At 51.0% G+C, this 11,467-nt stretch overlaps 1 protein-coding gene across 1 annotated transcript; it reads right to left on the bottom strand.

Annotated features, from left to right (window-relative positions):
- Positions 1-1,391: 1,391 nt before the first annotated feature.
- Positions 1,392-3,705, bottom strand: LOC120659353 (9-cis-epoxycarotenoid dioxygenase NCED4, chloroplastic-like). The gene has a single exon (XM_039937469.1). The coding sequence runs from the start codon at positions 3,530-3,532 to the stop codon at positions 1,772-1,774; it is 1,761 nt and encodes a 586-aa protein (XP_039793403.1). The 5' UTR covers positions 3,533-3,705; the 3' UTR covers positions 1,392-1,771.
- Positions 3,706-11,467: the final 7,762 nt, after the last annotated feature.

The raw sequence follows: 11,467 nt of genomic DNA, 5'->3' as shown, positions 1-11,467 counted from the left end.
AATCCGCCCCCTAGTTTCTCTTCCTATTTTGCCGTGGACGTGTTTGTCAATGGTAGGTAACTGGGCATGTGAGTATCTCCAGCAGTTTCCCAATAATTCTTTTTCAATAATTGATATTAGGAGATATTCTAATAGTAATTTTAGAATTATTAAGGAGTTGCTTTTCGGAAATCCAATTCAACAGTCGCGCGCTACAGCCCTTCATAGCGCGCGATGCGACGACACGCACAGGATGTCAGCCACGAACGGAGCTGCATTCTGCGCCCACCAATCTGACGGCTCAGGTATTTCTTTATTTTCTGATTTTTATTTCTTTTTCTTTTACATTCCGTGCTACTATTTTTTAGCATACCTTATTTTTTTTCTTTTACACGTTTTCTTTTGACCTTCTATTATATCTGAAGTTTTCTTGACAATTTTTATGTGGAAATTGTACTAAAAAAATATACTGAGGATTGTACTTATAAGTTGTGTGAGAAATCTTCCAGATAACCTCTTTATATAATTTGTGCTAAAAAGTTATCCTCTATAACTTATTTTGAAAAAAAAACAATGCATTAAATTTATATGTATCGTAAAAGTTGTGCTAAAAACTTATTCATCAAGTTGTTAGAAAAAGTTATGCGTAAAATTTGTGTGCATCATAAAAGTTATGATGAGAACTTATCTCACATGAGGCGTGTAAAAATTTAGATGCACAAATTGTGTTTACAAATTATAATTTTCCAAAAATAGAAAGCTACGGAGAAACAAACTTTCTAGAAAAAGAAAAAACAACTGTTGTGGGAGATCGTGCGCCAGCAGCCCTCCTGGCGCGCGCCAATTAGCCAGCACCTTGCTTTTGCAGCCTTCCAATAATAATATCCCCTTTTATTCAGGGAGAGTTAGGGTGAATTATTTGCTAGTTCCAATAATTATTGGGAAATTTTTTTTAGGAGAGCACTATTTTCTTATCAACCCTTAATATGGTAGTTGGATTGGGAATTAGGGACCGCTAGAGATGCTCTAATGGAAGGTATATGTTGTATCTATTTTGCTTAGAAGATGGCCTTAAACGTAGGATTAGCACCTTGATTAATATAATCATATCATCCTTTTCTTTCAAGATGATCCTTGTATAGTAGCACTTTGTTTAAGACGACCTTGACGGTCATTAGCCTGTGGTAGTGGCTTTTAAGGTACCTCCTCTGCCCTTGACAGAGCATCCCGTTAAACTAACACTGATCGTGTACTCGTGTCGTCAGTTCACACAGTGGTGTCTCCGACAAGGTAGCCGACACAAGTCAAACTCGACAAAAGGAAATCTGATGCAATTTTTTTTTAGGTAGCAATCGGAGCGTGCGTATAAATACAGAAAAATACATACACGTACGCACGTATACCCGTCCGTAGTAGAGGTACCATTTTATACATACATATGAACAAGCACCCGTAGTTACATATGTACATAAATCCCTTTATTTCTCAGAAAATTCTACAATTTTGTAAATCCTATATACATCTATATATATACTAGGTACTATACACATATACGGCCGCCGTACGTCTGCCCCAAAAATAAGTACCACACGGCCGTAATCAGCATCCAATCTACTGCTCTAATGAAAAAAATAATAAATTCCCTGTACTAAGCTAAGCAACAACTAGCTGTGAATAATTTAGTTGCCACGTCACTAGCAGCCTGCTAGCTACTGTGTGCTCTGTAACAAGTCTGTATGTACGCGAGGTGGTCGAGTTCGTGATCGCCGAGGCAGCTCGCGCCGCCGGCCCGCTAGGCCTGCCGCTGCAGCTCCTCGCCGGCGATGAACGTGCCGTGCAGCCCGTACGGCACGCGCCCCGGCAGCTTGACGGCGGCCTCCGCCCGCATGTCGCGGGCGTTCACGACGAGCAACTCCGACGCGCCGAGCGCCTCGTCGTGCACGTAGCACAGCACGTACCCGTCGTCCTCGGCGGCGCCGGCGCTGGCGTCCGGGCGCGGCACGAAGCAGGGCTCGCCGCCGTACCGGCCCTCGCCGTAGATGAACTTCTCGACGGTGCCGGCCTCCAGGTCCACCTTGGCGAAGCCGGACACCTTGGGCCACGGCTCGGCGATGGCGAGGTAGGCGTAGCGGGTCTGGCGCCCGAGCAGCTGCCGGTTCACCATGCCGGCCTCGAGGTTCACCTGGTCGGCGTCGCTCAGCACCGCGCGCCGCCGGGACGTGCCGGCGCGCGGGTCCAGCCGGATCTCCGAGAGCACGCTGCGGAAGCTCTCCTCCCCGCCGGAGGACTCGTTGAACACGGCGTCGGCGGGGGTCATGCAGGACCCGATCACCACGATCTCGCCGGTGGCCTCGTCCTCCCACGCGTTCCAGAGGTGGAAGCAGAAGCAGTCGGGGACCTCCACCCACCGGAGCTGCAACGCGTCGGCGGCGCGCTTCGGCAGCACCCCGAACCGCGCGGTCTTGCTCCTGTCGTACACCACCGGGGAGCCGCCGAGCACCATCTCCTGGAGCTTGAAGACGATCTGCTGGTCCGGGATGATGGCGTGGTTCTCGGTGATGGCGAAGTCGTGCATCATGGTGGGCGCGTCGACGGGGATCTCGACGTCGGGGGACTTGCGGCCGTCGGCGGTGAAGTAGAAGTACTTGAGGTACGGCTTGGAGACGACATTGTAGCTGAGCGCGAAGAGCTCGCCGGTGGCCGGGTCGAGCTTGGGGTGCGCGATCATGGTGCCGTCAAGCTGGCCGCCGAAGTCGTAGCGGCCGACGGTCTCGAGGTCGCCGTCGGCGGTGACGCGCACGTGGTACGGGAGGTCGTCCTCGGACATGGCGAGGAGGCGGTTGTTGTGGTAGACGAGGCCGGCGTTGGCGACCCCGATCCCCTGCGAGGCGTCGAGCACGCCGCAGAGGGAGCGGGCCCCGAAGAGGAGCAGGCGCGCCACGCCCGAGTGGCCGTGGAGCTCGCCGATGGCCTTGGGGAAGACCGCCCGGCCGATGGCGCGCTCCTGCCGGAGCCGCGCCGTCTCCGTGAATCGGCACGCGTAGGACTCGGCGCGGCCGCCGCGGAGCCGCACGGCGTGCAGCATCCCGTCGCCGTCGAAGAGGTGGTGCCCGGCGCGCGGCGCGTGGAGCGGGTTGGCGCCGTTGCGGACGTAGACCCCGTCCAGGCACGCCGGGACGCGGCCGGCGACGGGGAGCTGCTCGCCGCGGCGGGGCGGGCGCTCCCCGACGGGCGCGTAGTTGCCCGCGATCTGCACGGCCGGGTCCGCCGTCCGCGGGAGCGGGTGCGCGCGCTCGAGGAGCCCCGCCACGAGCCCCTCCTCCACGGCGTCCAGCGCCGCCGCCGCGAGACGCTGGAGCGGGTTCCACTTGGGCCCGGAGGTGCCGCCAGCCTCGCCGCCGCGCCGCGCCGGTGGAGCGGCGCGCATTGGCCGCGCGGGGGCCGCGGTCCTGGCCTTGCCGGTGCCGGGGTTGAGCTGCGACGGCTTCTTGGACTTGGCCGGCGCCTGCACGGCGGCCGGAGCCGCGGGGGGAGCAGTGACGGACGACGCCATTGCCGGTCGGGGGAAGCTGATCAAATCGGTCAGGAGTAGCTGAGAACTGAGAATTGGGGTCGGATGATCGACGGAACCAGCTGATCGAGCGGAGCAAGAGCAGAGGGAACGGACGTGAGTAGTGACGGTGGAGCTTGGGGCGACCTCGAGTGAGGATCGGAGGCGGAGCTGGGGTTGGGTTTGCGGTGTGGAGGATCGGGGGGAGGGATTTATATAGGAGGCGACGAGGGAGGCGGAGGTGGGTGGGGCGGTCAAAGTGGTGGCGGAGGCCGACGACGTGGCACCATGGCGGGACGCAGCGGCGACGCTGATGGCTCGGGCGTGTTGGGGTGGCTGTGTTCTAGAGAGATGGATGGTTCGGTCGAGATGCTCGAGGGCGTCCCCGCGTGTCATCCCGCAGTGCGCCGCCGCACACAACTCTTCTTCCCCATGTCTTCATGTCCGGTGCGCCGCCAGCTAGCTGCCTAGCTCGATCGCCATGGTGCACCTCCGTTGCGATAATGGAAATTGATTAGGTCAAGCCTTCCATTCCTCTTGTTTCACTCATGGGACTGAGGAATGTGGTTTCATCGTATCGTAGTTGGGTAAAACACCGCTGTAGTCATCTTCGTTCTGCCATTACCGCATATATATAGCCCCTCGGTCCTAAATTATTAGTTATTTTGATCTTTTTTATATACATCTTTTTTCTATATATCTAGAATATATTATGTCTAGGTGCATAGCAAAATTTATATATCTACAAAAATTAAAAAGACTAATAATTTATATAGCAAAATTTGGAATGAGACACCTATAGTGACTCCGTTAATATTGGAATATGCCGGCTTAGTCTCTCAAGGTACTAATAGTGGTAGAGTTGCGTGCTTGTGTACATAGAGATAAGTGACTCAACTGTGACGTAACCACTGATAAAAAACTAGAACTCACGGAATTCGGCGTCGAGTTTGGAAGCACGAGCCTTGATGTGCGGAGGTGGGCACCTCTCCTTGCACCGGGCGCAACGCTTTCGTTGCACATCAGTTGTCACTTCGAACACTGGCCAAGTATGGGAGGAGTAGAATCACTACGACGACGCCTCCAAGGAGGCGAACAACGCCAAGGACGTCATCATCATCAAGGTAGGCTAGATTCTGTCAAGGCTTTCGCCAGCCACTCCACCGACTATGTACCTCGTTGCTTGAACCCTCAGTGTCACCTCAACAGCTTTCGCCATGCCACAATTCGCCTTATAAGACAAATAGCATAAAACATTGATTATCATACTGGCTGTTAGAGGCCACAATGAAATATTTCAGGTGGGGATGCTCTCCCCCACCCCCTTAACCCTTAAAAAATAGAGATATGTGTACTACGTGCATATATGTAAGCGTTGTTTTCGCAGAAAAGAAACCATATTGCCAGTAACTCTGCTTTGTCCCTCTTCATTGGATTCTCTCTCTCTGCCACGAAAGTGCTGATCAATATGAAGTTAGTTTATGGCTCTACAGTGCCTCAGGTTAATTGTGTTTCTGTTGTTAGTTTTTAATTTTGATAAACACATTTCTTTTCTAGAAATTGCTAAAACATAGTCTAATTATTATATTGTAGACGAACCCTATGTCTCAATGTTTATTGTATTATCAGTTTTGTGCCAAGATTTGTGATTGAGAGGATGATGAATAGATGAGGATTTTTTTTGAACGAATGGGTACAAGATTATGCCTAGCTATTTCAATTGATAAAGAATGAGAGTATAGCCGGCTAGTCGGAAAGAAGTGAAGAAAAGGAGTTTGATCTCGCAATAAAAAATGACTAGTCTTTCGCTCCTGCTAGAGCCTTAGCTGCCCCTCATTCTTGATTTTGGCCAGTAGCCCTGTAGCTGACGTCTCTTGTTTCCTAAACACTCTTGCATTTTGCTCACGCTAGATCTCCCAGATTATGAGAAGACTTAGGAATCATATCGCTTTCCGTAGCACATGTTCGCAAGTAGTAATGTTGGTCCACCAGTGCAACGTATCTTTGCTTGGTCTCCAAAATTGGGGGCGTAGAGTGGGCTGCACTGTGCACGACAAAATAAGACTTCACACTCTTCTTGTATAGCGCGGCACTCTGCCAGAAGATGATGAAGTGTAGTCTCAGGAGCATTCCGGCAAAGGGGCCAGGAGGGGCTATGCGCCCAACCTCGGCGCAGCAACCTATTCGAAGTCCATACTCGGTCTTGAGTTACCAACCATGCAAAGAATCTAGTGTTTTATGGTCTCCAAAAACTTGAAATGTTTATCTATACCTTAATTATAGTTAGTTCACAACTACTTTAATTTACACGAGTTACATCACTTATATAATTTCAAAAGAGCGTATTAGAGAACTCCAATACCTAAAATTTTGGTGCTTCAGATTTGTAATTTTGGAAAATGGCCTCGAAAACACCTGGTTTTCATTTATACATTATAATAGTTCCATAATTCAAAACTGAAAGTGTTGGGAGACCTTCCATTCGAGGGGTTGTTTGTCTGCGCGCAGTGTGTCCACACACTCAACTCAACACAAGAAAGCAATGCGCAACAGAAGTTTGAAATGCTTGATTCAGACAACCTCAAAATGCCACCTACTCCATCTTGAAACCTGAAATAGCATTTTTCTAGAGATATTTTTAGATTACAGGGAAAGATCCGGTATTTGTTCTTGGACGGCAGGAACTAACTTTGTGCCGGCTCTGCCTGGCGTGACATAAATTAAAGTCCCCTTACTAGCTTTGCGCCCAACCTTAGCTAGGGCGGCCGAGAGATCATCCGGTCCGGCTCATCACCACACCTCCGAGGCTTTTGACCTCTGCTTCATCAAGCTCCATCGCCAAAGTGTATGTTCTTCCCTAGTGCTTGCAGTTCCATGGCTGTGATGGCCTCGTCCTGCTCTGATCAGAAACTGAAGCCGTGTTGACCCAATCAAAAAAGAAAAAAAAAGAATGAAAAGCAAAGCAAAGCAAGTGAACGGCCGGTGGTTCTGTCGTCCAAGCTAAAGATCGATCACGACCTGCATGTATTGTTGCTCCTCTGATCATCTCGTAGTAGTGCACATCATACTAGGGTTGGCAACAGACGGACACACACACACACGGAGAGAGAGACGTCGATCTCCATCCAATGGAGGGTGTCCACGTTTCCACGCACGTGTCGGGCCCCGGGCGTCCGGTGTATCACCACTCCATGCACCGACCGCGCGCACACACGCAGAAGGGAAAAAAGAAAGTGTTTCTTCTGCGGTGCATCTCTCGACCGTTTCAACGCGGAATCGTGCCGTTTTCGCAGTGACCTTTTTGCTAGCGAGCTAGTAGGCCCAGCTACTAAGCTCCTGACGTCGTACTAGTTACTCGCAATCGGACCACGCCTTTGTTTAATCAATAGATTAGTATATGCTAATTATCAATAAGCTGGGCGGATCGTGACAAGCCACTGTTGCCGCGATCGCAATTGCTTTCTTGCTTGCCCAAAACGCCCGGTGTGTCGGAGCACACGTCACCGCCCATGTCATCATTTTACTTTTGAAAAAAATGGCATTTTGCTAAGATTGGATACGATAGAAGAATACTTGTTCCCTAAATTATATGTCATTTTGTGTTTTTTTAGAAGCATAACTTTAATATATACCTAGATGTATATATATACGCTGACACACTGTTGGTGTGCTAAGTAGGGTGAAGAGTTGTGGTGGGGAGGAGCAGTGGCGGAGCCAGGAATCAATCCAAGGAGGGACCAGTTTCTACAATTATATATATGGCAGCTGTTAAATGGCAGACGAGTGGAGGCTAACAATAAGCACATGTTATACTTAGGAAATGGAAGTCATTCAGTCAACATGTGTAGATCTGTATTGACAAAAATGGAGAGAGACATAGCAGACTGCATCCGTGAGCTCGAATGTTGACGCAGAAAAACAAAGAGTATCTTTTAGATAAAGGAAAACATTCCAGCCCCTCGCAGCAGGAGAAATGTAGATTGGGTAGATTGTTGCTGCTTATTGTGCCCATGCAACGAGACTTACGTGGTCATGCATGCGCGTGTGCTTGCAGGAGTTAAAATGTGTTATCGTCATAAATTAACAGGTTAATTCATGGGCCGCGAGTGAGTTGTGCTTAATGAAAAAATTAAAGGAGGCTTACGAATCGACTCCTGCGTGAGCGTTTGGGCCATGTGGGCCATGTTTCTTTAGATTTAGTTCAGTTTGAGTTAGAGATAGAGTCCGATATGGACACGTTAGTTTAGATTGTTGTCCAAGTCTCCGGACTATAAATATGTACTCTATGACATTTGTCAAAGGAGAACATCATTATGTTTTGCAAACAATAACTCTCGGCGTACCGCCACCCCTAATTCTAGGGTTTCGTCCAAGTAAGCGCCATGCTGTCCTGATCGCTTCTTGCGATCAAGGCAGCGTTGTTCTTGCTTTTACCTTGGTATTACTCGTACTGAAGCATTTTTGATGGCGAGTAGTGCTAGTTATCCTGATTTTGGTAGTATGATTTTTAGTAGATTCATCGTGCTTTTGTTGCTTATCATCTACGAACATCATGTCATCTCTGCGCGATCATATTTTAATCTTATACTAATTCTCGTTGCATGGAATTAGTCGCGTAGAGATGACGCTCTGCTCCTTTTTTATCTAGTAGATCTAATCTGTTATGGTTAGTTCTAATACTTAAGAATTGGCGTAATATCTGCTAGTTTAGGCCTTGCAAATGGGTTGGACGATCCGGCGACGTATTAGATGCTTTGCCTTGATCTTAATAGGGATTGATCCGGGAATCGGCTTTCGCTTGTTCTTAGGCCTCTTTTCTGGTCAAGGCTCGGTTATCTTTTACGCTCGTCAGGCCTAACTACGTGTAGGATGTTCCGATCTAGCAGTGAAGCTTTTACCGTCGTGGATTAGATTAGTTAGATTTAATTGAAGCAGTTTTTGCAGTTATTTGCTTTATCCATTACCATCTGGATATGCAGATCCAATCTGACACCGGGACTCGATCGGCTCTTTAAAGCCGATGCAAGAGTCGTCCCGGGGAGCCGACCACGGCTCAGACTAATGTTTACACGTGTCTGTGCTTGTAGGCAAATCATCAAAGGCACGTTCGCACCCTCCTGATCGGGTATAGATCAGGTGGCACGCCCTGCATCTCCGGAAGCGACGGCGTGTGCCAGGATCTTGGCCGTTGACCGAGGGACCGGTGCCAGCCAGTGCCCCGGCAGCCTCCCGGCTCCTCGTGTTGCCTGTCACTACTCGCCGGTGGGTTTTGACCGATAACACATTCTCGCACACCCGGTGGGACACTCATCAGCAACAACGTCCACCGCCGGAATGACTGGTCCTCAGAGCCAAGCGCCGATCACCAGCCCTGTCACGTATGAAGAGCTGACCCCCGAGCACAAGTAGAAATACGATGAGGTCAAAGCTCAGTTCGAAGCCGATCTCATCGGCTCTTTCGAGAGGACCGGCAACCACGGCATCAGGTGGAAGGGGTTCTCACCCGAAGGCACTCTCGACAACGTTGACTTGTCCGTACCATCAGAGGAGCGCACCAGAGCCCTGCGCCAGGAGATGAACTACATGGTGGCTCACACGCTTCATCGGCACTCAGAAAGCCTGGTGAATGAGCTCGAGCGTGTGGCACATCGTGTCGTCCAGGAGGTGATCAAGAACCAGTACTCCCCATCAGGACCAATCCTGGGGAGTCATAGGGGAGATGACTCACTTCAGTTTAGGCCGCCAATATCGTATTCGCTCACAAATCTAGGTCCGCAGGCTTCGCCGATCTACGTCGTCTACAAGATCGGCGGTGATCCCGGGGACGGCCAGTTCCTGAACGAGCCGCCTAAGGAGATCCCGCACGGCTACACGTGCGTGTACATACCTGACAGCATCAGTCCAACGCGCGCGGGATATCTGGTGGGTACAGGAGCTTCAGGGGCAGATGCGGAGAAACAGGCATGGCTAGCGAAGTACGCTACCGGGTCGAGTGCTAAGCCCTCGGCCCCAGGAGTTCTTAGTGTGGATCAGATCAGCGCAACAGTAAGGGATCAGTTCGGCATTCTGCCCAAGAGAAAGGCGATCAGCTATTCCAAGCCATACCCAAGCGAATACGACTTGATCCCGTTACCACCCAAGTATCGGCTCCCGGAGTTCACCAAGTTCAACGGGTCAGAAGGGGCCAGCTCCATCGAGCATGTGAGCCGATACCTAACTCAGCTCGGGATTATTTCGGTATCGGATCCTCTGAGTTTCCGGTTCTTCTACCAGTCTCTCACGGGCTCTGCCTTTGGATGGTACACATCATTGGCCCCAGATTCGATCCGCACTTGGAGGCAGCTGGAAGATCAGTTCCACACCCAGTATCACTGAGAGGCTGCTGAAGCCAGGATTGCCGACCTCGCCCAAGTCAAGCAGAAGCGAGGGGAAAGTGTGTCGGAGTACGTGCAGCACTTCAGAGAGGTTAAGAATCGATGCTACTCATCGCACATCACAGAAAAGGAGGTAGTTGATTTGGCAGTTCTGGGGCTCGCTAAGCCGATCAAGGATCTGGCTTTTCAGTTGGAATTCACCTCTCTGGCGCACATGGTACAGAAGCTCACGACGTATGAACACTCTCAACCTGAGCTATACCAGGAAAAATTCAAGCGCCATGTGAATATAGCCCAAGCAGATGATTCTGATGATTCTAGCGGGGAACAAGAAGTGGCTGTGGCAGAGTGGACCCGGGGGGCAAACCCCGTCCCGTGCAAGTGGGTCAAACAGAAGGGGCTTGTGAAGGGGTTTGATTTTGACGTGGCCAAGGCAGAGCAGATATTCGACTTACTGCTCAAGGAAAAGCAGTTGAAGCTCCAAGAGAATCACAAGCTACCAACGACGCAAGAGCTGCAGGGGAGGCTGTACTGCAAGTGGCACTACTCGTTCACCCATGCCACGAATGACTGCAAGGAGTTGCGTCCGTAGATCCAATCGGCTATCGAGCAAGGCCGATTAATTCTGGCCCAACACACGATGAAGGTGGATAGTCAACCATTCCCACAAGCTAACGTGGTGGAGCTGTCGGATTTTAGACCTGAGGGCCAGAACTTGGCATTCCAAATTAACATGGCGGGACCCATGCGTCGCCGTGACGAGCAGAGGAAAGAGGCCACTTCTGGCAAACGGCCCCAGGATGAAGACGAGCCAGAGCAGCAACATGTTACTGAAGAACAAGTGCGTCACATCCGCAATCAACTCTCAGCTTCCAATCGGCTTCTGGAAAAATACCAGTATCAGTACAAGTTGCGCTGCCGATATGAATCGGAAGAGGAGGAGTATGAGCACCGCACAGGGAGGACGCTGGGGAGGCGCTATGCTATACATGACCACTGGCATTGCCCGTTCTTCAGGTACTGTTGGAATTCCGGCATGAGCCGATTGCCTACTATCGATGATTGCTTGGAGTGCAGGCCTCGGGGACGCCAGCAAGGCGAGACGTCGGTGTTCCAGCGCTTGGGGCCCAAATCACGTCACGGCGACCATATTGAGCGGCCATCCAGGGATGATCTTGAGATAGAAGGGGAAGATAAGTATCATCATCCACGATGGTGTCCTGACGGGCTCAGCCGCTCACAGAAGCGCAGAGTGCAGCGCTTACGCAATCTCGAGGAGGCAGAAGCAAGGTACCTCGACGTGCTGAGGAAAGCGCGTCCGGATCTCGCGGAGCAAGTCAGGCACCCGCGAAGGGTGGAAAGGCGACCTCCAAGGAGGGAGTGGCGCCCCAAGTAGCCAAGAGCTGATGAAAAGCCATCGGCTGATGTGAATATGGTGTTCGTGCTCCCGTCGGAGTTTCGGGCGCCCCAACCGGAGGAATTGGCCGTCGCGCGGCTGGATCTTGGCCCACAGCCGATCATCTTCGAGAAGCCCAAGGAGAAAAGCTACAAGCACTTGAAGGGA

This window comes from Panicum virgatum, chromosome 2N, assembly GCF_016808335.1.
Source record: "Panicum virgatum strain AP13 chromosome 2N, P.virgatum_v5, whole genome shotgun sequence".
Lineage (NCBI taxonomy): Eukaryota > Viridiplantae > Streptophyta > Magnoliopsida > Poales > Poaceae > Panicum > Panicum virgatum.
The sequence above is the reverse complement of the archived record's forward strand: the minus strand, read 5'-3'. Positions and strand labels throughout refer to the sequence as shown.

What these genes read in the sequence shown, in the direction of transcription:
- LOC120659353 (XM_039937469.1), bottom strand. Translation starts at nt 3,532, where the DNA reads ATGGCGTCGTCCGTCACTGCTCCCCCCGCGGCTCCGGCCGCCGTGCAG.